The following is a 27,771-nucleotide window of genomic DNA, read 5'->3' as shown; positions in this document are numbered from 1 at the left end:
TTTTTCATCTCGTTGTGCCCCACAGGATTGTAATAACAGTTCCTCCTGATTACTGCTCTGAAGTGTTAGTTAGATTGTTGACCTTGGATCAAGGTCATTCTATGGTGGTTTACATTTTGTCTGAAATCACAGAGGAAAATACCTGGTTGTTTTTCCACACAGCTTTTAAAGAGCTGCTTTTGCTTTTAAAGAGCTGTTTTGGGGACTGTGTAGAGAGTCAGACAGTATTCCTCTCACTGGGAGATGGTCACATCACCATCAATGCGTATGGATCTCACAGCCATGCCAATAGCTTGGTGACCCGAGAATGGTATTTCTGGCTCATCTGATCAAAAAAAACTACATCACCAGCACCTAAGCCTGGAAAATCTGACTCCGGTAAGCGCTATGTTGATCCTTCTCTCTTTCATGTTTCTGATTGTTGCTCATCTATTTGAGAAAGCTGTGAATCAAGCTACTGGGTTTAACCTGAAAATCAGACAAGACCTGTCCATGTACCATAAGGACGGAGACCTGATCCTTGGTGGAATCTTACAGATTCACATGCAAAGTAATCCCCTTGGTTCTACAAACTTCAAGGAGCCTCCAGCTTCTACGGATTGCTTTATGTAAGTAGCTTCTTGAAGCTTAAATCAAGTTATGAGTGAAAACGTTGAACAGGGTAATAGAAACATGACATCAAATAAAGGACAAATGGTCCATCCAGTCTGCTCATCTGCAGCATCCACTATCTCCTCCTCTCCCTAAGAGGAGGAGATAGTGGATGCTCACCTTTACTGTCTATTGACAATGACAACTACAACACATATGCTGCATCAAATAGATGTTATATTAATAAGTCAAAAAGTCAGTTTACAACATTTGCATCAATAAGATGAATATACAGCAAATGTGCCAAGTGGAGGAGACGACCAAAGGCTAGCAAGTTTGTAGAAGTCTCAATCCACTCTGGCTTGGATACATTAAGCTTGCTTGTTTATAGAATATTACATGGCTACTTTGATTGGTGGATACATAGTCAGTCTGATTGGTTATTACACTTTCAAACTACTAATTGGTTGCCATGTCAGGTAACTTTGGGTCATTCCAAGACTTTGGTGGTGTCACAAATGACTTCCCTATTTCCCATGACAGGGTGTTTTTGGTACTTTATCCTAGACCAGGGGTAGGCAATTCCGGTCCTCGAGAACCGGAGCCAGGTCAGGTTTTCAGGATATCTACAATAAATATGCATGAGATAGATTTAGGAGGAGCTCAGGCTCTCGAGGACTGGAATTGCCTACCCCTGTCTTAGACCATCTGGACATGGGCCCCTCCCTTCTCAGTAGCCATTCTTGCTTCTGCTTTCTTGGATATTGTGGTTATCAGTTCCTTTAGCTTGTTGTGTTCTTAGGTCATATGAGTTATTTCCAGCCTCCACCCTGTAACTATCTATACAGGGCAGATCATGTTGACCTGCTGTGGCCACCAGTGTTTTTTTCTTGGAATTTTCCACAGCAGCTGTCTGCATATTGTTCAAAGTTCATGTTGTTCATAGTTCAGGCAGTTTTTGTATCAGAGATGAAGTCTTTAGAATCCATTTTTCCTAAGTAGGCCCAATTTCTTAGTCCTGATCTCAGGGGTCTCATGAGGGGTCCTAGCTAGATCCCAAGTAGTAAAACTCTTCCACTCTATTCCTTAGACTTGTTTATTTACGAGGGTGGTTTGAAAAGTTTGATAAAAAAAGCAAGTTAAACAACATAGTCTCCATGGAGGACTATACACTTAGTCCAGTGAGTTTCTAGGTTTGTTGAATTGTAGGAAAAATAGCTTATGAAAAAAACCTGGGAACTCACTGGACTAAGCCTACAACCTTCCATGGAGACTACGTTGTTTAACTTCCTTTTTTACCAAACATTTCAAACCACCCTCGTACTGGGATTCACCCAAGGTGTGTTCTGCAGGTACAGCTTAACAAAACGCTTACAATTTGGTTAACAGCTTAATAATAGTAAAATGATCAATTATAAGCTTAAATACAATCGAGGAGGTAAACTTGGAATTAAATCCATTTAACAGCAGTATAAAACAATCATATGATAGAGATATGTTAAATGAAAGCAGAATACAAATGAAACAGCTCATAGGATCCAAATACAAGATTCTTGCCGTTTGGGCAATTTTAACAAAGATATTTTGTATTTTATACTGCAGATTAAGCCATAGTAGCATTTTAAAAAAAAAAAGCATACCACCAATGGCACTTAATAATTTCCCAAATGCAGCCTGAGTGACAAAAAATACTAGATGATTTCGATGGGAATCAGGGAGGGACATAAGAGGTGTCAGGAACAGAGGATACTGAAAGAATTTAAGAAAGTTCTAGTGGCTCTGCTGTCTTATCTATCTAATGCTTCTCCAGAAGGAAACTCTCCTTTGGTCAATGGCTGCCGTAAATTGGAGAACTTGAGTTGACATCCAGCACTGCCTTTCGTAAGAGTGAAGTTCATCTCTGACATTCTATGCACATTGTGGCCGGGCCAGACCCCATGTAGGTGGGAAACCCCGGCTCGGATCATAGGTAAGATTTTTAGGAGCGCCTTTTATATGGTTGGTCAAAGAAAAAACCTGGAGACTGGACTTCTAGCAAAACTTCCTTGGGTTTATTAACGTACAAGCCAAAACATCACTGCATGCACATTTGTCACTGGACACAGTCATTGAGTCCACAGTATATTACATAAGTCCCGGGCACGCTGGATGTGCCTCGGCCTGTGACTGTCAATATTCCTCAGTGCATTGAAATCATACCCCCAAAAAAAACAGAAAAAAAAAATGCTTTTGCAGCTTCTTCACTGCCTCTGAAGCATCCCCTCTCAGGACTAAGAATTCTCCCAACCCAAACTGGTTTATTAATTCACAGCTGAGCACAACAGGTGTCAGCAAGCTTTCCCCTATACTTTGTAGAAAAAAAAACCGTTTTTGGCTTTTATTATTTTTCCTCTTTCTCTCCTAGTCCCTCCCTTTGAAGGACGTTCACAACCTGAACCCAGGTTGTGCGGGCAAACCTCCCTTATGCTAAAGGTCTTATCGCCCACCCGAACATGCCTCTAACATCCAGAATTTTAATTCAAAGGGCACTTAAGAGAACTGAGGTTCAAAAAATTATTTTGGCATTACTTAATTAGGCACTGCTGCCATGCCTTTTCCAGCTCAAGACTCCATGTCCATGTCTTCCTCAAACCTGTATTCTCCAGAGCCTTCCTCACTGAGCATTTCCCAGGCTGGCTCCAGGGGATTAGGGCTCTCTATGAAGTCCTGCACTTCTGCGGGTTCTTCCCATCCCCCTCTTTGAATAACTGCCAGCCCTCTCAAATCATTTTCCCCTTCAGGAACAACCTCCAGCCCCTCACCCCAAAATGTGTTAGGAAAGTGATTGTACTTCCCTGGAGTTAATCTCTCTCCCCGGGTGGGCTGGGTCCTGGAAACTTTCTTAGCTGGCTTCTGTCTGAAGGGAGATAGCAGCTATCATGGTTTGCTGCTGAGCTCCTATAATCAGGAACAGGTGAGCCACCTCCTCCTCCCTGATTACTCTGCCTTCTGCCTATTTGAGGTTTGCTTGGTTGCAAGGCTCGGTGACCAGCTCCACCCCCTTCTACCTGGATTCCTCTAACCTGGGGAAAGGAGTAATAGGGACTGGCATGTGGTTTCAGTGCCCTCCCTTCCTGAATTCTGAGCTGACCCCACCCCTGCTTTTCCGACATGTTATTTGGTTGTGCTACTCTGCTGCTTTTACCAGGAGAAACAGGCTTTATTTTAAAGCTTACAGCCTTAAGGGCAGTATTTCTGACTGGACCCCCAGTCTTTTTACCTGTGACAGGAGCTTTCCTGTCACAACATACAAGTAGAGATAGCGATCACTTCTGGTGACCCAAGGTGGAATTACAGAGTGAATGGTCTTCCAGAATGGTAGTTTTGAATAACATCCTTGATGTAAATTTTTGACCTTTGCAGCTGCTCCAATGTTTCTTTTTTACCATTCTCCTCATGTTATCATAGTCACCTTTTTTACAGTTAAGTGCTGTTGTATTGGATTTCCTGTGTGAACTTATTCCAAGGATTATGTTTAAATGATTTTTATTATTCCAGCAGTAAGAAGCAAATACAAACAGTAGTACCATTCAGGAAATAACATTTTCAACAATATAATCAGTTCCCCTCCCATCCCCCCCCTCCCCAAGAATCCATGGCCGGTCCAACAGCTGAGAGTGGGAATAAAATCTTAAAGATTCAAAAGTCTACTGCGAGCATGCGGTGTGAGGTCCTGCCAGAAGTGCTCCCACACCTGACAAAATTTGCGACCCGGGCCAAGAGTCAAGTCTCCCACCATGCGTCTCTCCAGTGTTGCTTGCACTATCATTAGGGATCTCCATTGTGCATATGATGGGGGATCACGGGAGAGCCAGTTGGTGAGGATGGCTTTTTTCCCCATCAAAAGGGCTCTGGGTTTGGGCGAGGCTATAAAATACAAATAACGCCCTCGGTTGCGGAAGCCATCGCCTTCCCCAAAGCGATGTGGTATATAGGCCAAGATGTCTCCAAAACTGTTGGATTACAGAGCAGGCCCAAAACATGTGACTCAAAGATGCATGAGCCTGGGCCCACTCCTTTTCAACATATTCATAGGGGATCTGACTCAGGGGCTCTAGGGTAAAATAACATTATTCGCCGACGACGCTAAACTATGCAATATAGTAAGTGAATGTAATTTACAGGATAGTATGGCACAGGACCTGCTTACATTGGAAAGATGGTCCTCGACCTGGCAGCTGGGCTTCAACGCTGGGAAATGTAAGGTTATGCACCTCGGTAGCGGTAATCCATGCAGAAATTACACCTTGAATGGAGAAACTTTAACTAGTACTTCGGCGGAACGAGACCTAGGAGTAATCATCAGTGCAGACATGAAAACTGCCAATCAAGTGGAGAAGGCTTCATCTAAAGCAAGGCAGATGATGGGATGTATCAATAGAAGCTTTGTCAGCAAGAAGCCTGAAGTCATAATGCCATTGTAGAGAACCATGGTGAGACCTCATCTGGAATACTGTGTACAATTCTGGAGGCCACATTACCGTAAAGATGTGCTTAGAATCGAGTCGGTTCAACGGATGGCCACCAGGAGGATCTCGTGGCTCAAAGGTCTCTCGTACAAGGAGAGACTAAACAAACTACAGCTCTACACTCTAGAAGAACGTAGGGAGAGGGGAGACATGATTGAGACATTTAAATACATCACAGGACGTATCGAGGTGGAAGAGATATCTTCTTTCTCAGGGGACCCTCTGCCACTAGAGGGCATCCGCTCAAACTCAGGGGCGGGAAATTTCATAGCGACATCAGGAAGTATTTCTTCACAGAAAGAGTGGTTGACCGTTGGAATGAGCTTCCAGCGCAGGTGATCGAGGCCAGCAGCGTGCTGGACTTTAAGAATAAATGGGATACCTATGTGGGATCCCTACGAGGGTGGAACTGAAACATCAGTTGCTAGGTATAGACTTAAGAGGATGGGTCAGCAGACTTGATGGACTTTAAGAATAAATGGGACTTTAAGAATAAATGGGATACCTATAGGGGATCCCTAAGAGGGTGAATCTGATTAAATAGTCACTAGGTATAGACTTAAGAGGAAGGGTCAGTAGGGTGGGCAGACTTGATGGGCTATAGTCCTTTTCTGCCGTCATCTTCTATGTTTCTATGTTTCTATGCATTTCGGGCAAGAATGCGACGCAGTAATCCCCATCCGGGCTGCACGTTCCGGTGGAATGTAAAGTTTAAGAACAATTTTCAATTGCATTTCCCAGTGAGTAATATTGGGTGACACCTTCTGAATGTTCTTCAGGACCCGTTGTAACTGTTGAGCAGTCAACTGGCAATGCAAGTCCTCAGCCCACGCTGTCGCTAATATATCCAGATTCGTACTTGGTTGGCAATCCCGGATCCCCACAATATGAAATCGTAGAGGAATCCTCTGTTGGGCTGAAAGGCTGAAGAGTTCTGATAGCGCCTCCCTGCAGACTTCAGTAAGGGCAGCCACTGGGAGGGACTGAACATAGTGACGGATCTGGTAATAGGCGAAGAGATCATTACCCTGTAGGTCAAAAGTTTGTTGCAGCTCAGCAAATGTGACCAGGCTCCCCTCCTCCGAAAACAGGTGAAAAAGATATTGTAGACATTGTGCTTGCCACCTAAGAAAGGTGACATTTTGCATGCCCGGCTGGAAAGCTCCATTGCCCAGTATAGGCAAATATAAAGACACCCTAGAAGACAATTTGGCTGTTTTACAGACCCATCTCCATGTCCTTCTGGCCGGCGTAAAAATGGGGTAGTGAGACACCAAAGGACGCATCCTCGGATCCGCCACATGTAGAAAATAGCTCACATGGAACGGAGCCAGCAAAGATAACTCCAGTGGTGTAGCAGAAAAATCAGATGTGCCTCTAAATGTTCGTCCTGGATTACCTGGGAGTAATAGTCCCTTAAAAAAGGACTAAGCTGTCCTGAGAGCAGTTTATAAAATTCTGCCGTAAAGCCATCCGGCCCTGGAGCCGAAAAATTTCATTGATTGTGGATAGCTTTATGTAGTTCTTTAGGGGTGATGGGTGCATTAAGAAACCTAGCATCCGAGTCAGAGAGCGGCTGTAAACCGGAATCCGTGAAATAGTCCTTAATAAGGGGTTCAGCTCCCGAGTCCCGGCGCCCATATATCTTCCCGAAGTGGGACTGAAAAAGTTGTGCAATGTGTTCAGTAGTGTGGTGAAATTGGCCCGTACTATCCCTCAATCCCAGAACATAACGGTGACCCCGCACCTGGGAAGTCAAGCGGGCTAATAACATCCCTGCCCGATTTCCATAGCGATGGTAGCGAAATTTTTGATACGAGAGCATTTTCACCGTGCGCTCATGTATATAGAAGTTGAGGGTCGTTTCCACAGAAGCTAAGTGTTCCCTAGCATGGCGGGTTGGGTACAGGGTATACTGATGCTTAGCGCTTGCTAGTTCATATTACATAAGCTATACAATCTCCTCTGAGCACCACCTTAGCCGTGCTCCAAAACAGTGTCGGATCACTGCTATGCTGACCATTAAAGTCTAGGAATTCACCCCATTTAGTCGTTAGGTATGTTTTGAAATGGTCATCAGAAAATAGATAACTAGGAAAGCGCCAACGTACAGGTCCGCGTAAACCGAAGCCCACATTCACATCTAGCCAGATCATCGCGTGATCTGAAATCACCGCCGGGCCTATTACCGCTGTATCCACATTTAGAAATGCTCTGCGCGTGGTAAGGATGTAATCTATCCTAGATTGTGTTATGTGCTCTGGAGAGGTGTGTGTAATCCTGTTCAGTGGTATGGAGAATTCTCCACGGGTCCACCAGATCTAAAGTGGCGCAAAGATAGGGCAAGCCTCTGGTATGAGATATACTCGCACCAGGTCCCGGCTGAGAACGATCACAAGTCGGGTCAAACACCTGATTGAAATCCCCTGCAATGTATACCGGATCAGTAACCCGCCCAAGAAGCATGGCAGTGTGACCCTCAAAGAAGGAATGGTCATAGGTATTAGGTGCATATACATTCATCAAGTAAAAGGAATATGTGCCTACTGACAACTGCGGCCCTGTGGGTCCGAGGCTACTACTTTCGCAGTGTAAGGCAATGTCTTACTAATCAGTATCGCCACCCCTGCCCGCTTATGAGTTGAAGATGCTGCATGCACTGCGGCTACCCAGGACCTCCTCAATTTCTGATGTTCCAAGTCTGTAAGTCGGGTTTCTTGCAGACAGGCTATGTCGACCTTATGTCGTTTGAGTTGTGTTAAAATTTTTGTTCGTTTTATGGGAGAGGTAATGCCCGAAACATTCCAGGATACTATTCTCAAAGTGTTAGCCAGAAGTACCAAAGGGGCTAGTACAAACATATAAAATGCTAAGTGTGGAAAAAATCCACCCCGGGTTCCCAGCCATACCCAGGGCAGCCACATGACGCTCAGGACTTGCCCGAGGAGCACCAGTACCATGGTAAATGTCAGGTGCAGGAGTCTCGCAACAGGATCTGATCCCACCCTTCCCAATAATCGAAAGAATACCAGCAGCAACCACGTAGGCCAAGGACTCCCCCCCCCTGGAACCCCAACCCCCCCTCCCTTCCCAACCTTCTCCCCAATTGCATGGTTGTGGTCACAGCCTCAGGTTCGCCCTAGGCGGTCCCAAAGGTGTGAAAGATCACAAAACAATGCCACTCCGGGCCCCGAGTTCCCATACAGTAAATACAATAGTCATAAGAGCAGTCTGCAGACCAAATGAACGTTAGGATGAGCTCAAATATACAGTATATCAATTTCTGAACTAGAACAGGAAAAAACACAAAATTGTAAACAAACTTAAACCAGAATAGCAAGTAACAGCCATATTATCTGAGATCCAGGCTTCCCCCAAACCAGGAGATCCCGGTACATCCATAATGTCACAGGCACACAGGAGCATGTGACAAACAAGGAAACACACCAAGTGCTCTTTCATGTAAGGTCCGACTGGGGCAACACCTGAGTGTTCACATAAAGGGCCGCCTCAGCCACGGCCTCAAATACCTGCCAGCATCCCTGATGGTAAATTATCAAAGTGGCTGGATATAAAAAGAGAAAGCGTATTTTTTTTTTTTCAGCCAAAGAGGAGCAAAGTGGGTAGAATTGCTTCAGTTAGGGCCACAGAGTAGTCCTGGAAAATGCGCACCTCAGACTCCTCAAATGCTAAAGTCTCCCGAAGTTGTTTATATTTGCGCAAGATTTCCAATTTATGGTTATAGTTTAAAAGTTTGGCTATTACCATGCGAGGCCTCGCCTTTCTTGCTTGTTCTCGGCCTAGCCGGTGTGCTCTCTCCAGTCGAATAGGCCCCAGGCCGTCCTTCAAGGGAAAGGAACTGGTCAGCCAGGCCTCCAGCACCTGCAGGAGCTTAGGACCGGGTACTGTTTCCGGAATCCCCAAAAAATGTAAGTTAGATCTTCTGGATCTATTTTCAAGATCATCCAGTCTTTCTGCTTGTTTTTGAGTCAGAGCCTGCAGTTCCTGTAACGTGGTGTCATGTGCCTACTGTGTATCCTCGACGCTGGAAACCCAAGTCTCCAGCGCCGCGGTGCGGCTAGTAGTCTCCATAAGTAGATTTTCAAGCTTTTGGAGCTGTTCAGAAAGTTTTTCTATGCTGGGTTGCATTGCCACTGTTACTGCTTGAGTAAGGGCCGTCAGCGCCTCCGGCACTATTTGCTGAATCGCGGCTGTGGAGGTGACCGGCGCCATTTTGTCAGCACCGTGCTGCGGGCCGATCCTTTTTTTGGGTGCGGGTTGACATCGGCGACGCAGAAGAGGACAGAAATCTGTCCATATATTGTGCACAGCAAGCACTGCAAAGAGCTGTCTCCCGGCTCACCTCCAAAGGCTAGTAACAGGGTGCTTCAGGACTCGGGGCCCGGGAGCTCAGGCAGCCTGCTTCTGCCTTGGCTCAGTGCATCACGTGATCTCCTATTCCAAGAATTATATAAAATCTGATTCATGTTATGATCACTGTTATCAAGCGGCCCCAACACCATTACATCTCGCTCCTATTCATGCACTCCACTAAGAACTAGGTCTAGAATTGCTTTGCCTCTTATCCTGATTCCTGATCTAGCTACTCCATAAAACAGTCCTTGATTTCATCAAGGAATTTTATCTCCCTGGCATGCCCTATTACATTTACCCAGTCAATATCGGGGTAGTTGAAATCACCCAGTATTATTGTGTTACCCAGTTTGTTAGCCTCTCTAATTTCTGATAACATTTCAGCATCTCTCCGTTCATCCTGGTCAGGTACACATGGAATATCTACCCAAACATAGCATCCTCTGGAGATCCTATGAAGAACGTCCTCATCACTTGTAAACTAATCCATGCTGAATTCTGACATCTCAATAAAATGTATCTCTGTTTCCACAGTCATGTTATCCGCTATTATCGACACCGCTTGGTTTTTCACTTCACAGTGGAAGAGGTCAATAACAATGCTGAACTCTTACCCAACATTACCCTGGGGTATCGGATCTATGACTCCTGTGCTTGGGAGCTAAGAGCCATACATGGAACCTTGAGCTTGTTGTCTGGGACACAAGTGCCAGTCCCTAATTACAGCTGTGAAGACAGAGGAGTACTGGCTGCTTTCATTGGCGATTTGACTTCAGATACAACTTACTCAATATCACAGCTTTCAAGAATCTTCCGCTACCCTCAGGTAGAACTGGTCTGTTTAGTTGGATGTGTTTAATGAGGATTGACATCAACAATCTATTTTTTTTAAATGCTGGTCAATAAAAATCATTGACCGTGAGGATAAATGGTTTCTTTAAAGAGCATGGTTTTGTTTAGTCTGGAGTTAAAAAGAGATTATGTTATTACCTTGACAATATCTTTTCCAGAAGATAATATAAGTGAGACATTCTAGACATGTGGGTTGTGTCCCAAAGGCTGTGTGTCATATGCAGAAGGAATCCAATCTGAATTTATTTTGTGACCCTCCTCTACTTCACTGGGAGCTGTAGCATCATCTGCAGTTAATACCCAAGTACCGAGAGCTCCAATAGAGAATGTGAATTAGAGACATCAAGGGGAAAATCACCAAAAACAACTGTTCTGTCCAAAGAAGCAACATGGAGCAGTGCCAATCAGAGGTTATAGAGCCCTACTATACCAAAATAGCAGCAACTTCCACGAGCCACATAACCAGCACCTACTTAGAAAAACAGTGTACCACAAATACTACAATGGGTACTAGATCATAAATAAACCTATTGGAAAACTGAAGAAGACAGATTAGTACAGATCCATCTCGCACAGTTAATGCTAACACAAAACCATGTCCTTCTTTGCCAAAACTCTTTAGACCAGTACAGCTGTCACTGATGGGTAATAGCTCATTTTGACCAGCAGATGGAGACCGAGACCAAAAGTTTGGTATAGTACAGTGTTTCTCAATCTCTTCAAGCCAAGAACCCCTAACCCTAACAAATACCAACTGAGTACCCCAGCCCAAGCTCCACCTCAGACCTGCCCAAATGCCGCCCCCAACTCCACCCCCCATAATAATAGTACTAATTGTAATGGAATTATTTCCATCCATTTTTCATATATATTAATCTTATCAATACATAATGGTAATTACAAAATGATAAAAATACAAAGCACACTGTACGCAGATAAAATGTTAATTATCATTTATATTCGGGTGTTTTTCAAAGAGGCCAAGGCAGATGACTTTAAAATATGCAATGTCATATCAGTGACAACTATAGAAAAATAGACAAATATAGTGCAAAATATAGACAGCAGATATAAATTCTCAAAATTGATACATTTTGATCACTAAATTGAAAATAAAATCATTTTCCTACCTTTGTTCTCCGGTGATTTCATGAGTCTCTGGTTGCACTTCCTTCTGACTATGCATCCAATATTTCTTTCTTTCTTTCCTTTCTTCTGCATGCTTCCTCTCCTCCAGACCTCATTCCATTCCCCAACCAACATCTCTCTCTGTCCCTCCATGAGTCCAACTTTTCTTCCTCTCTCATCCCCCAGATCATTTTTCACCACTGCCCACCAGCCCCATGCCCATTTCTCCTTCTATCACCCCTCTCCAACACCATGCCACATCTCTCCCTCCATCACTAAGTCCAACACTCCTCACCCTTGCATACCCTTCAATCAATCCCTCTGTTCCCTCTCCACCACCATATCCAACATTTCTCCCTCTCATCCTTCTATTCCCCATGCATCTCTAACTCATTTCTCTCTATATATATGCCCGATTTTCCTCTTCCTTTCCCCATGTGCACCTTCTCTTTCCCTCTCACTCACTTTCTATTCCCTCCCTCTCTCCTATGTCCCAAGTTAGTGCCCCCTTCCTCCCTCCCTTGTGTCCCATGTCCATGCTCCCTCCCTTCCTTCAGTGTCCTGAGTTTGTGCCCCCTTCACTGTCTTCCAGCATTTGGCCCACTCCCTTACTCCCTCCCCTGAAACTGACCCACTTTGAAGCCTACCTGCTTCCCCCATCTGAAGCCTCCGCTGTCATCAGTATGCCTGCCTGCCTCCGTCTGATGCCCGCTGTACACCTCCCTGCCTACTAGAAGCCTCTCCCTGGGAATCCCTGCCTCCCCCCTCCTTCCCCCCCCCCCCCCACTGAAGCCACTGCCATCAGGATGCCTCCCTGCCATCGACGGCACACCCACTGCAAAGCCGATCTGGAGCTGACATGCTCCATCCCTCCCCCTCCGTAGCAGGGACTGGCCATGGCCACGTGCAGCAGCCAGCCCACGAGACTTCCCCCATCAATTCTGAATGCTGAGGAAGAACCGACATTTAACCCTGAGGAAGCCGCATTTTGAGCGGCGAAACGGGCCCCGTCAGACCTAAAGAATGTATAGTGAATGAATGAATGAAAATTAGCAGTTTCTCCAGACTTACCCAAATCACAGTGATCAAGGGCATCATTTAAGATAAGTAACAGTTTGCTCTTAATAGAGTCAGTTTTTGGATATAATAATGAAAGAATAGTGTGGCAAAAGGGTGCCATATTTTTTCTGTGATCACCAATAGACTGAATGCACTGAGAAGGAATTAGTTAAATGAAAATTAAAAGGAAAAAAGTTTAGAAAAATTTAAAAGGTTTAAGAAAAGTATATATTGTCTGAAAAACAAAAAAAGTTTAAATGGACATTTAATATGAGATTATTTAAGCTGTGATAAACGCCGTAAAAAGAGTGAAGGTGTTGTTGATGAAAGAAAACCATCACCATATATATCAAAGGCGACAAACTTTATGATCCTTTGAGTGGTGCTCTCAGACACTTTCCTTCACTTTGGTAGCACTTTGCTAGTGGTTTACTTTGTGGGGATCTTGTCTGCTTTGCAGTAAACTGTAATTTTTCACATTTGATCATAATGAGCTATTACCCATCAGTGACAGCGGAATCGGTCAAGAGAATCTAAAAGAAAGAAAATTAGCAGGTAAGAACCTAATTTCTCCCTTTCATATACACAGAACACAGACCCTCAAGCAGTATAAAATAACTAACCATAAATTAAAAATAGAAATATTAAACTGAACTCCCAACAAGCCACAATACGACACCGATGCATGCTGCAAAATTTAAAGAAAGCAGAAGTAAACTAATTTGGAACATGAAGATGTTACTGGCCAGACTTTACGGTAAATATCCTGCAAACAATGGGATGGTTAGATAAGCTGGAGTGAGTTTGGATGACAACTTCAGCATTTGGAACCTAGGACAATACCAGACTTTACAGTCTACGGCCCTGAAATATCAAAGAGACAAGTTAATTTAATTATGTATTTTTTAATGGGTATAATTTATAGGCAGACTGGATGGACCGTTCAGGTCTATATCTGCCGTCATTTACTATGTTACTATGTTATATTATACTAGTCTTATAGCCCGTTACATTAACGGGTGCTAGAATATATGTGTGTGTGTCTCTCTTTATTTCTTCTCTCCTTAGCCGCTTTCTTTCTTTCTGTCTTTCTTTTTCCTTGGCTGTCCATCACCACCCCTTGCCTGCTCCCCCTGTCCATTCTCCCTTCCTTTTACCTCCCCTGTGTCCACCACCACCCCTTCACAGCTCTCCTTATGCAGCAGCAGCCCTTCTCCCTTTGTTTTACCTCCCCCCTGTCCAGCAGCACCTTCCTTCTCCCCCTGTCCAATATTAGGCCTCTGTTCCTTTTTCTTCACACACCCCCTGTCCATCAGCACCTCTTTCCTTCTCCCCCTGTCCAGCAGTAGGCGTCCCTTCCTTTTTCTACCCCCTCCTCCTTCTTATCCCTATGATACACTTACCTTGCTCTGCCCCTGATCAGAGGCTCCCAACAGCCGCCCAGATGCACCCATTGGAAAAGTTCCCTCTGCGACATCCCGCACCCCTCCTGACGCGACTCCCGCTGTCTTTCTGTCTGTCTGTCTCTCCCTGGCCCCATTTGTCTGTTTGTCTTTCTGAATATCTCCCTGCCCCTGTGTCTTTATTCTTTTCTTTCTGTCTCCCTTCCTCCCTCTGTCTGTCTGTCCGAAGCAGTATTCCTGCCCCCTCCATTTTCCTCCCCCCCACACCAGTTCCCTGTGCACCTGCCCCTGTGTCTTTATTCTTTTCTTTCTGTCTTCCTTCCTCCCTTTGTCTGTCTGTCCGAAGCAGCATTCCCTCCCCCTTCCATTTCCCTCCCCCCACACCAGTTCCCTGTGCAGCAGCATTAGGGTTTCCTCTACCCCCTTTCCCTTCCCACAGTGGCAACTACAAACGCGGGCCCGAGTCCTTTGCCGCCCACCCCCTACCCTTCCCTTCCCGCGGGCCCGACTACACATGGCGATTCAAGCAGCGTGTGCATCAGTCTTCACACGCTGCTTCGGGTCCTTCTACTGCCCTGATTTACTCTGGCACATCCGGAGCAAATCAGGGCAGTAGAAGGGCCCGAAGCAGCGTGTGAAGACTGATGCACACGCTTCTTAAATCGCCAGTCGGGCCCGCGGTAAGGGAAGGGGGGGGGGGGGGGGCGGCAAATGACTCGGGTCCCGGGCAGCGGAAAGTTGCTGGGCTCCTCAGTGGGGGCGCTTAGTGGCTGCGATCCCTCTCCTCCCAGACCCCCCCCCAGAGGAATGGAGATCGAGTTGCCGCCATTTTGAAGATTGTTCTGCCCTGCTCCTTGCCTTAGTATATTTTTAATTTGAAAGACACGGTGGCGGCGGCTCCTCTCAAGACCCCGACTGCATTGGACTTCCGACGCAGGTGGGGATCCTGAGAGGAGCCGCTGCCTCGTCTTTCAACTTAAAAATATAGTAAGGCAAGGAGCAGGGCAGACCGAAGAACAGCAGAGTCTGGTGCAGTTCAAGAGAGGAGCCGGTACCATGCACAATGAGAGCCGGGGGTGAGGAAGGCCGCCGCAGCTGTGTAACTTTTTTATTTTAAAGCCGCCGCCGCAGCCGGTGCCGCGCATTCGCACTCGTGTTTTCGCGACAGAACAGGGAACACGTTTTTTGAGTGCGCATGCGCGGCCTATTATTTTATTATATTAGATATAAATTAACACCAATATTTGAATAATATGATGAAACTATTTTACTGGACTAAATACATTTTTCAATTAGGTTTCAGAAGCCACAACCTCTTTCCTCAGGTCAGGACAATATACAGATCTTATGGTATCTTGTTCTGACATAAGGAAGGAGGGTTTGGTCTCCAAACATTGGCCACAAATGTATTAAAATTAGTCCAATAAAGAGATATCGCCTTATTTCCATTTTCATTATCTTTACGTAACAACATAAGAATAGCCTTACGGGCTCAGACCATCCTCTCAATGGCCAATCCAGGTCACCAGTACCTGGCAAAAACCCAATCCAGGGCAACATTTATTAACATAGATACCACACTACTTTATTCTAAACAAAAAATAAAATTGTTTTTGTTCTACCTTTGTTGTTTTCCCAATTACTTTTTCTAATTTTTCTCTCCTTTTTCACTCAACTTTCTTCAATTTATTTATCTGCTTCTGTCCAGATTTAATTCTTTCCTACTATACAGTTTACAATTTCCCTTTCTTTTTCTCACTCTGGCTCTACTAGTTCACTTCCTCTTATTTCCCAGTCACTAACCCTATCCTCTTTCTTTTCCACATTCGGTATTTGACACTCTCCCACTTTTATCCAGCATCTGCTCCTCCTCTCTCTTCCATCCAGTGTCTTATCCCTCGCCTATTTCTTACTCTTCTACCCAGAATTTGCTCCCTCTCTCTGAATGTCCATTTTCATGTTTCACAGCAGACTGTGTGTCAACAGATCCTGTTTGAGACAAGTTGAGAAATGGGCCTCCATCTGCATTGTACAGTCTTGGGCTTCCTCTCTAAAATGCTATTTTTTGTGTCCTTCACAGATCAGTTATGGAGCAATGGATCCCGTCTTCAGTGACCGGATTCTCTTTCCATCCTTTTTCCGAATGGTCCCTAATGAGCGCTCTCAGTATGACGCTATTATACAGTTACTCCGGCACTTTGGATGGACCTGGGTTGGGATCCTGACATCAGCTGATTATCAAGGACAATCAGCTGGTGAAGAACTTAAGTGGACAATTATTCAGAGCGGAGGTTGTGTTGAGTTTTTAGCAATGATACCAATGATTGGGAATGATCAAACTATACCGGAGGTTGTTCACCTGATTCACAGTTCCACCTGCAGCGTGATAGTCGTCTACAGTAGTATGGTCTATCTGCTCCAGCAGTTCATGTTCAAAGAATGGAGAAAACATGAAATACCTCCGAAGGTGTGGATTCTGTCAGCAACTCTGCCAATTATTACAGATTTCGATATAGGAAAAGCTTTCCAGATCTTAAATGGCTCGATAGCATTTTCTATCCCAAAAGGTGAAATTCCTGGATTCAAGGATTTCCTTTATAGTGTGAACCCTACCATGTTTCCAGATGATGTTTTACTGAAATTAATTTGGCAGGGAAATTTCGGATGTAGGCTGCCAGGCACAAAGAATAGATGGAAACATTTTGATATGTTGCCTAATTGTACTGGGTCTGAGACGCTGCGTAGCCTGGATTCTTCTCTGTATGATGTCTATAATTTCAGATTCTCTTACAATATTTATACAGCAGTCTATGCCCTGGCACATGCTTTACATCAAATGTACACGGCAGAGCCCTTACAAGGACCGATTACTGACAGAGAGAGTCTGTGGCAGAGATTCCAGCCATGGCAGGTAAAATGACACCAGATGTTATAAGCAGGAGGTGTGAGTGAGACAAAAACATATAGCCACCTGCTTATATAGAAAACAAAGACACACACATACAGCCAACCCAGCACAAAGTGATACTATATATAGAGTTGAATGAAGTGATTGGACATCAAATAAAGTGTCCAAAGAGCAAATTTTGAAATTATACAAATATGATGGAACACTGATTAGTGTTCCATCATATTTGTATAATTTCACTATATATAGGGTTACCATATTTGTGAAGTCAACAAAGAGGTCACATGACCCTGCCCCAGGCCTCCTTTCCACTAGTCTCACCCATGCCCAACCCCCCACCTTTCACCAGTCTTGCCCCTGCCCCGCCCTATCTTTCATCCATTTCCTTAGTCGCCTTCTCAACTTCTGTACCCTTTTAGTGCTTTTCTCTTTCCCACCTCCCCCACAGGTACATTTCTCTCCCTCTCCCTAACCCCTCAAGGGTTCTTCTCCCTCCATCCCCCATGGGTGTTTTCTCTCCCTCTTTTTCTCTTTCCATAACCCCCTCTCTTGTGAGTTCTTTTCTCTCTCTCTCTTCCTAACTCCCCTCCCATGGGTACTTCTCTCTCTTTCTATATCCCTCCCTCCAACACCCCCCCCCCCCCCGCGAGAAGGTGCTTCTCTCTCGCTCTCCTGTCCCCCACTTACTTCCTCGCTGAAACTGAATCTTTGGAATGGCTGGAAGCAACAGCAAGGTGATCTTGCTGCCGTTGGCCTTAACCAGAAGCCTTCTCTTTGGAGCAACTTCCTGTTCCTGCATAGGCGGGAAACTCCAGTGAGGCAGCTTCTGGGGCAGGCCAACAACACCAGGCTGACTTTGCTGCTGCTGGCCAGCCTAAAGATTAAATTTCAGCCAAGCTCGGAAGTAGGTTGGGGACAGGGGAAAAAGCCATCTGTACACCCGGATAGCCCTTTATAAAAAGCCATCGAAGGAATTTTAAACAGAAATGTTTTAAAGTTTGGTTTAAATTTAGGGAGGGAGGAATCTTCACGGAGATGGGATGGCAGATTTTTCCATAATGTAGGAGTAGTAACAGAAAAAATTTATTTTCAGGTTGTGTCATAGATTCTGTGGTAAAAAAAGGTTTATTGTTCCATTCGTTGAAAATAAATCACCGCTCATATTGTGATGTTATAATGCCTCATTCCACCAATGCCTAAGAGCCAGCCTCATCGGTGATGTCACAATGGCTTGGTTTCCCTATACTTGTGCCCCTTTACTAGATGTATTTGCCTCATTGAAATGAAAAGTGCAAGAAAAGTGTGGAATAATTGTAATTTCATGGCTCCACATCATGCTCTTCTTGGTTGGGTTGAGAACTTTTCAATGGTCTCTCGTATTGTGATGTCATAATGCCTCATTCCACCAATGCCTAAGAGCCAGCCTCATCGGTGATGGCACAATGGCTTGGTTTCCCTATACTTATGCCCCTTTACTAGATGTATTTGCCTCATTGAAATGAAAATTGCAAGAAAAGTGTGGAATAATTGTAAGTTTCATGGCTCCACATCATGATCTTCTTGGTCGAGTTAGAACTTTTCAGTGGCCTCTTGTATTGTGATGTCATAATGGCTCATTCCACCAATACCTAAGAGCCAGCCTCATCGGTGATGTCACAATAGCTTGGTTTCCCTATACTTGTGCCCCTTTACTAGATGTATTTGCCTCATTGAAATGAAAAGTGCAAGGAAAGTGTGGAATAATTGTAAATTTCATGGCTCCACCTCATGCTCTTCTTGGTTGGGTTGAGAACTTTTCAGTGGCCCCTTGTATTGTGATGTCATAATGCCTCATTCCACCAATGCCTGAGCCAGCCTCATCGGTGATGTCACAACGGCTTGGTTTCCCTCTACTTGTGCCCCTTTACTTTACTTTTTTTAAACTGCTTTCAACTCTTAACTCCCACTCACTGCTATCAGATACCTATACCCACTGTATAATTTCCTCTACCATAATCTCCTCAACCCCAAAATGTCCTGTCTAAATTAGATTGTAAGTGCTTCTGATCAGGGGTCCCAAAAGATCGATCAAGATCAACCAGTAGATTGCAAGGGCAAAACGAGTTAATCGCGGAGCCCATCCAGGGCTCTGTGATAGACTTGCGTTGCCTTTGCGTTCTCTCTGCTTCACTGACGCCGCAAAAGCCAGGCGTGTGCAGCCACTGCACAAGCGCCAGGCCCACAAGCCTTCCCCTCGCATGTCAATTCTGACGTCGGAGAGAAAGTTCCAGGCCAGCCAATCGCTGGCACAGAACTTCCTCTCCTAAGTCAGAATTGACATCGGGGGGGGGGGGGGGGGAAGGCTTGTGGGCCCGGCCCTTGTGCAGTGGGTATATGGGCCTGGCTTTTGTGGTGTCTGGGAAGAAGAGAGAAAACGGCAGCGGTGGCTTGGGGAGCAGGGAGAGAAAAAGAGACAGAAAGTAAAGGGGGCAGGGAGAGAAAAAGAAAGAAAGGGGGCAGGGAGAGAAAGAGAGGGGAGGAGGGTGGCAGGGGGAGAGGAAGAAAAAGTTGGGGGAGGGAATGGAGTGTGTCAGGTGGCTGGCAGGGAGAGAGGAAGAAAAAGTTGGACTCATGGAGGGACAGAGAGAGATGTTGGTTGGGGAATGGAATGAGGTCTGGAGGAGAGGAAGCATGCAGGAGAAAATAAAGAAAGATTGGATGCACAGTCGGAAGGAAGTGCAACCAGAGACTCATGAAATTACCAGACAGCAAAGGTAGGAAAAATGATTTTATTTTCAATGTAGTGATCAAAATGTATCCATTTTGAGAATTTATATTTGCTGTCTATATTTTGCACTATGGCCCCCTTTTACTAAACTGCAATAGCAGTTTTTTCCGCAGGGAGCCTATGAGTGTCAAGAGTAGCACAGGGCATTCAGCGCAGCTCCCTGCACTATAAACCGCTATCGCAGTTTAGTAAAAGGGGAGGGGGTATATTTGTCTATTTTTGTATAGTTGTTACTGAGGTGACATTGCATATTTTAAAGTCATCTGCCTTGACCTCTTTGAAAAAAACCTGAATATAAATAACATTTTCTCTGCGTACAGTGTGCTTTGTGGTTTTTTTTATATTTTATTGTTGGTAGATCATTTTGACTTGGTCATTTTAAAAGTAGCTCACAAGCCAAAGAAATGTGGGCACCCCTGGTCTATTGTATGTTAAAATGTACAGTGCTGCATACGCCTTTCAGCGCTATAGAAATAATAAACAGTAGTAGTACTAGATGCATTTGCCTCATTGAAATGAAAAGTGTGGAATAATTTGCAAGTTTCATGGCTCCACATCATGCTCTTCTTGGTTGGGCTGAGAACTTTCCAGCGGCCCCTCGTAACCGCCACAGACTCACGCCATATAAAGTCATCAGGATACAGACTATTGTTTATCCCACCTTTTTTTGTTGGGACTATTTTTTTACATTGGTATCTTTGTTCCCCACCCTTTTTTTCTCTACCTCTTAATTCTAGCACAATGTGGGTTTGTGCCATTATTCTATAAGGATGTGGGCTGTAAGATGCACCTAAAATGCAGGAAGGGGTGCTGCCCTGAAATACGAAGAACTATCTCTTAATGCATTGATGCTCTGAAAACCAAACACACAAGATTGAATTGAATATGGACATTTGTATTTTGCTTTTCCTTTGACGGTTCAAGGCAGATTTCTGAAATTCAAAGCCAGTAGTATCAATATAGGGAAACCAAGCCATTGTGACAGTAACAAGGAGGGAAGCATGTGGTGCAGTGGTTAAAGCTACAACCTCAATATGCTGAGGTTGTGGGTTCAAATCCATGCTGACCCTATGCAAGTCCCTTAATCCTCCCCGTGCCCCAGGTCCATTAGATAGAATGAGAGTCCATTGGGTCAGACAGAGAAAAATGAATGTGTACCTGAATAAATTCAAGTAAACCGTTCTGAACACACTGGGGAGAACAGTATAGAAAATTGAATAAATATGGTAAATATGCATCAACTAGTCTTTAAGCACGTTACGTTAACGGGTGCTAGACTAGATGTGTGTCTTTGTCTTTCTTTTTTTTCTCTCTCCTTGGCTTCTTTCTGTCTATGTCTTTCTTTCTGTCTCTCTCCCTCCTGCTGTCTGTCTTTCTTTCTGTTTCTCCATGGACAAGCAGTATAAGTCAGCCCCACTTTTGGTGACGTCATCTACGTTCCCAATTCGGATTTGCTCTCCCAGAGCTCAGGTGAGGCTTTAGGAGCCTCATCTGAGCATGTGCAGGTAGCCCTATATATACCTGTGCTGTCCCTCACTAATCCAGTTTAGTTAATCCGCCCTTCCCAAACGGACGGATCACAGCTCTCCATTCAAAAACAAACAAACAAAAAAAAAAAAAACAACAACAACAAAAAACCCAGAAAGAAAGAAAAGAAGAAGAATGGCAAGAAAAAAAACACAAAAAATCGAAAAGCCTGCAGGAAAACCAGGTTTCAAGAAGTGCCCGGACTGCAAACGAAAAAGGAGCTCCTTGGACCCCCATGAGGTGTGTGTCCATTGCCTAGGAGAAGCACACCTCATGGCAGCCTGCCCTCAGTGCCTAAAAATGTCTCAGAGGGCTAGAAGAAATCGGCTCCATAAGCTGCACACCATGGGGGAAGACCAGCGAAGGAAGAGAGAAAAAAAAAAAAAAATGCAGCCAAAAAGCAGCCCCTGCTTACCTGCTGCCTCAGGAAGCCCAGCAAAAACAGAGTAGACTGCTCCTGAAACTTTCCGACTACAGGATAGCTCCCTGACGGTTGCTCCATGGCCTAGGGTAGAGCATAGAAGTGCAGACAGTGGCAAAAATGGCCGAGGGTCTCCTATCCCCTCCGCCGGCCATTCCAGCTGCACCAACTCGGGACTGCTCCGATTTCAAAATCGAAGCCATGCGGCCATCGAAGCCATGCTATGCCTGCAGCCCCGAGATTCAAACTGCCTCGATCTCATCCCAGGATGATATCAGTGCACTGGGCCCCGCCCCCTTAAAGGCACAGACACAGCAAAAAGGCAAGCCTGGATACAGACAGTGACTTTGCAAGCATGGAAAAGAACTCTGCACACCTAAAGGGACAGGACAATGTGCCTCACAAAAGCCAACACACCAGAACCTGCAAGGAGGGAACATGAAGGAGACAGAACATCTTCCTCTTCATCATCATCATCAGCAGCCTCATCAAGACGGCGGAGGCGCAGAAGGTCGAAAGATCACGGGACCAGGAGCAGGGCAGACCCCATCAGCCAGCTGACCACCCACGTGCATCGGCCACAGATCCCAACATCCAGCCATGCCAACTGACCACTCCTACCGCTCACAGACAATTGTTCGACTTTTTCAACATTCATTGCACAGCAACTCTCCGGGCAAAGGGCGCAAAGCAAGAGCTCAGCACCGAATGCAGAGCAGACACTGCAACCACCGGCAACATGGAGGCAGGGAGCAGAGACAGCCGCATCACACTCTCCAGCCACAGACGGCTATGCCTCCGAATGCAGTGGGCGCTACCAGCAAAGCTATGCTTCAACACGGGGCAGCCCACACACATCAACAACCCAAGACACCCCAGACACAGAGCACGCGTCTGGGACAACACAGTCCGACATGCCGGCGGAGGACCTCACTTATCCAAAGTTCCTCCAGAAGGTAGTTTCCAAGCTGGCACTCACCCCAGTACAGGAGCTAGAGGTGACAGAAGAAGCACCGGGACTGCTGAAATACCTAAAGTTGCAAAAGGCCATAGCCGCACTACCAGCTCACAGAATGCTACTAGATTGCCAGGACCAGATCCGGAAAACCCCACGGTCAGGCCCGGCCGTGTCCAGGAGGCTAGACCAAAAAATACCAGATCAGTGAGGCACTGGGCTTTGACAAACCACAGCTCCCTCACCAGTCCACCATAGTAGAAAGTGCGCTTAAGAAAGCTAAGAGCAACCGCATGCAGGCCAACGACCCTCCGGGCAAAGAACACAGGACCCTGGACGCTACCGCCAAAAAGGTCCACCATGGCTCCATACTGAATGCCAAAATTGACTCTCACCTGTTCCACCTTACCCTGTACAATGATGCCCTCCGGAGGAAAATAGAGGAAACCCTAGACACGCTACACCCCGAGGGAAAAGCCTCTATAGCCCCCATATTACAGGAAATGGAGGAATGCGGAAAACACATGATAAAAGCGATTTTTGACGCATTTGAAACATCTGCCCGCACGGCCGGAGTGGCCATAGCATCCAGACACCTGGCATGGCTGCAGGCATCGGGCCTACACGAGGACACCCATGAGCATATCGCAGATGCACCTTGCTCAGGGGAGAACTTATTCGGAGACAAAGTCACGGAAACAGTGGACACAATGAAAGCCAATTGCACAACTCTCCAAACCCTCTCCTCAGATGGCTTCGTAAAACCCCGGCACCAAGGTGGCATAGCACCAACCACTATTGCTGACAAAATAACACCGTAAGGCGTTTCGACAACCAGACAAGAGGGCCGTCCCAGAGACAGAAAGCACAACCCTGCAGCGCCCCTTACTAGTAAAGGCAGCGCCAGAGAGAGGGAAAACAGCAGAAGCCAGCTACTTCCACCACCGCAAAAGCCGGGCCTAGCTTTTGACTCATCAACAAGGCCCTCCACCCCTGTTGGGGGCCGCCTCTCCGCATTCAACAAAGCCTGGGAGAAGATAACAACAGTAAAATGGGTGCTACACACCCGCTAGCCAACCCACCAAAGAACTCATCCTCAGAGAAATCAAAGCTCTCCTTCAAGCAAGAGCAATAGAACCAGTATCCAAGTCACAGCACAACCAAGGGTTCTACTCCCACTATTTTCTAATCCCCAAAAAGACAGGAGGGTTCAGACCCATCCTAGACCTACGAGGCCTAAACAAGTATGTAACCAAGGAGAAATTTCGTATGCACTCCTTAAGAACAATCCTACCACTAATTCAAAAGGACGATTGGCTGGCTTCACTGGACCTCCAAGATGCGTATTCACACATCCCTATGCACTCCTCCCAAGGAATGTTTCTGCGGTTCAGGACCCAAACCCAGTACTTCCAATACAGAGTCCTGCCCCTTTGGACTCTCCTCTGCACCGAGAGTCTTCACAAAATATGTCATGGTAGCAGCGGCACACCTCCGCAAGAGCACCATATGCGTGTTCCCTTACCTGGACGATTGGCTGCTGGGGGGTCCATCAGCCTGGAAAACGACAACAGCAGTCAATACAACGATGTCACTCCTGCAATCCCAGGGGTAAACACCAAAAAATCCGTGCTACAACCAGCATAATCAATAGAATTCATTGGGGCAAGGATCTGCACGCCCCTGAATGCAGCTTTTCTGCCCCACTTAAGGGGACAAGCAATACAAAAAACTGGTTCAGCAAATATCAGAGACATACACATTCACAGCAAGAACAATACTACGCCTCCTGGGCCATCAAGCAGCCTCCATGCATGTTGTCCCACGCACCAAACTCCACATGCGACCCCTTCAGTGGTTCCTCAGAAAGAATTGGAACCAACACACATAGCCTCTGTCTCAGAGTCCCAATGGATCAGAAAATTCGCAACAACCTCAAGTGTTGGACACAACAACAGAATTTGTACACGGGCAAGCTTTTCCAGCAGCCACAACACCAACTGACACTCACCACAGATGCCTCAAAACAGGGGTGGGGAGCCCACCTCCTCCATCTGAGAACCCCTGGTCACCTTCCGAGGCCAAACAACACATCAACCCGCTAGAACTCAGGGCAATTGGGAATGCCCTACAAGACTTTGCTCCCTGGATCTCCAACAAGACCTTACTGATCCAGACAGACAATCAGGTGGCAATGTTCTATATCAACAAGCAGGGAGGCACGGGCTCACTCACCCTCTGCAGGGAAGCCCAAAAAATCTGGACATTTGCTTTATCAACCAATATTCTCATCCATGCCACCTACCTCCCGAGCCTGAACAACGCCCTGGCGGAGAGCCTCAGCAGAAAGCTGGACCCCCACGAATGGTCCCTCCATCCGGAGGTAGCCCAGGATCTCTTCCACAAATGGGGCCTCCCAACAAGGGACCTCCTCGCCGCAGAGGACAACAAGAAGTGCCCTCAATTTTGCTCCAAAGACCGGCACAAAACCATACATTGGGGGGAACGCCTGCTCTATGCTTTTCCCCCCATACCACTCATCCACAGAGTGCTACAGAAGATCAGGCAGGAGGCAGCCACAGTGATCTTCTTTGCGCCCCACTGGCCGAGACAGGTGTGGTTCCCCTGCCTATACCAGATGTCGGCACAGCCGCCAATCAGTCTACCGCTGCGACCGGACCTCATCACCCAGGACCAGGGACAAACTCTGCATCCCAGATTGAAAGCACTAACACTGACAGCATGGATGTTGAAAAGCTAATCCTGGACCCTTTCCACATGTCAACCGAGATGACCGAGGTACTGCGAGCAGCCAGACGCTTGGCAACCAGGAAATCATACAGACTCAAGTGGAAAAGATTCCACATATGGTGTGTCTCGAAAGGAAAAGATCCACTCACCTGCCAGGTCCCAGTAGTATTCCAATACTTACTTGACTTATCCACAGCAGGCCTGAAAACATCCTCCATAAGAGTCCACTTGAGCGCTATATCAGCGTTCCGCAACCGCGTTGAGGACAGGACCCTAGCCACACACCCACTAGTGTCCAAATTCATGAAAGGGCTTATAAACCTGCACCCCCCGCCCACCGCCAGCGTGGGACCTGGGCATCATCCTCCGCAGGGTAACAGCGCACCCCTTCGAGCCATTGGAGGATGCCCCAATCAAATTCATCACCTGGAAAGTAGTCTTGCTCATTGCCATCACATCAGCAAGGCGTATCAGCGAGCTACAGGCCCTGGTGACATACTGTGACAAACCCAGCACCAGCACTAGTCCGGTCCCTGATAGGATCGGATGCAGAAGAGCAGACCAGATCGATTCTGGCACTCACCTTGAGGCTGACCTCCCTTGCCCCCATAACCAAAGAGATAGTGAACTGGAACAGAGGCAGGCAGATTGGCAACAACAGCCTCCTGTCTTTAGAGCAGCTAGAGAAGCCACGAGGAAGGTAGCTGCAGTAGAAAAACCTAGGCAGAGAAAAACTGCTGTAGAGCCAAAACCCATCCCCCGCTACAGGCTGAAGGGGATTGGCTCTGGTCTGTTTAAAAGCAGGCAGAGACAAACAGGAGGAGGAGGAGCGAGTGACCAGGGCGAGTCACTCCCACAGCTCAAGGCAGGTGAAGAGCTGTGGAACAGAGCAGGAGAGGAAAACGTGCTGGATTATTCCAGGCAGGATTTGGAGGAAATCCTGCCTACTTCAAACTACCAGGTTCTAGATCGTGTGGAAGGCATGGAGATAGAACTGGCTGGCCCTATGTTAGAAAGCCAGACGGAAGGTATGGAAGTTGCATGAAAGAATGCAGCAACTGAGAAACCATTAGTGGTTTGTGTTTCTTTCTTTCTTTTGCTGATGTCTGGTTTGTTTCTGCTGTGCAAACTATGCCTGAAGAAGTTAAGATATGTTTGAACTTTATAAGTATTTTGAGAGTAAGAATAATACTTGCTTCAAACTGAGGAATGGATTTAAAAGCAAGTTTGTGAACCTGAAGCTCAAACTGACCTAGTTAAGTTTGGTTTTTGGAACTTTAAAAATCCTGCTGTGACTCCCGTTCTGAAAGCTAATTAGATTATATGTCTCAGCTGTGTGATTTTGCCTGCATGTGGGAGCTGAGAGAAAAGCTGAACTGTTACCAGAGTTTGCTGTGGCTATGTTTACCTAAGGAGTTTTGATATTAGTTTGAATTTACAGTAAAGCTTTATTTTTTTGCAAATTTACTATTTTTGTTGAATGACCTGCAAAAGTGATGTTTGTTTTCTGTGGCATACTTTTGGCCTGTGGGTCAGAATAAACAACTTATTCTTTCCTAAAGAACTTGTTTTGGCTGGTGATATGGTGAAACCTGTTACTTACCTTGCATCTCCTAGGCCCAGGCAATTGCCCAGGGCCACCTGAAAAAGTCCTGAAGGTACCCCTGGTTGTAGGGGACACGCCAGAATCCCTGTGTTTGTCACCCGGCAGCCCTACTTTGCGGAGGGTTGGTGACAATACCCACCAGACACACAGATCCTTCATGATCACGCAGTGCTGAGAACTCATCCAAAGTTTCTATCTAAGGTAGTCTCATCTTTCCATGTAAACCAAATTGATAGTGCTCCCCTCCTTCTGCCCGGGACCACATACCAACAGCACGGAACAACTCCTACACATCTTGGACTGCACCCGTGCACTTTGCCTATACATTTAACGAATGCAACACTGGCGAAAGGCAGTACAACTATTTGTCTCCTTTGACTCCCAACAAGTTAGGAACACCAGTGGGGAAACTCACTATACCCAACTGGATCTCAAACCGCATTGCCTCCTGCTACGAGCAAGAGGGAGGGTCCCTTGAGAGAAAGACCACAACACACCAACTAAGAGCCATGGCCGCAACATTGGCAAACCTCAGCAACACGCCACTTCAGGACATTTGCAGAGCAGCCACATGGTCTACCCCACACACCCTCACCAGACACTATTGCCTGGATCGCCCGAAAACAGACCTCCAATGACTTTGGTCTCAACATACTACGAATGGTGACCAAAACAGACACAGCAAAAGACATCAATATCTGGACTAGATGAACAGGACTATCTAATCTGTCTGAATCAGACAGAAGAGATTGTTAGACAGCTTATATTCTGCTATGTTGGCACAATTTGCACAATCAAAAAAAAAAAAAGTGTTACTCATACAACACGTTGGTGATATATATTTGTTATAATCGCTATCTGTTATTGAGATACATACTCTACCATGTTGGTAGATTTAAAAAAAAGAAAAGAAAGGGAGTG

The 27,771-nt window shown here is 46.0% G+C and overlaps 1 protein-coding gene across 1 annotated transcript in view; it reads left to right on the top strand.

Moving 5' to 3' along the window:
- The first annotated feature begins 387 nt into the window (after positions 1 to 387).
- The window catches only part of LOC117368597 (extracellular calcium-sensing receptor-like), a 35,155-nt gene continuing 7,771 nt past the window's right edge, over positions 388 to 27,771 (top strand). The window contains exons 1-5 of the mRNA XM_033962326.1: positions 388 to 608; positions 10,008 to 10,299; positions 15,996 to 16,826; positions 22,204 to 22,536; positions 25,041 to 25,292. Of these exons, the coding sequence (XP_033818217.1) occupies positions 388 to 608; positions 10,008 to 10,299; positions 15,996 to 16,826; positions 22,204 to 22,536; positions 25,041 to 25,292 (1,929 nt within the window). The remainder of the gene's footprint in view (positions 609 to 10,007; positions 10,300 to 15,995; positions 16,827 to 22,203; positions 22,537 to 25,040; positions 25,293 to 27,771) is intronic.

The sequence above is a fragment of the Geotrypetes seraphini genome, chromosome 10 (assembly GCF_902459505.1).
Source record: "Geotrypetes seraphini chromosome 10, aGeoSer1.1, whole genome shotgun sequence".
NCBI lineage: Eukaryota > Metazoa > Chordata > Amphibia > Gymnophiona > Dermophiidae > Geotrypetes > Geotrypetes seraphini.
Note: the sequence above shows the minus strand (reverse complement) of the source record. Positions and strands in the feature narration are given on the sequence as shown.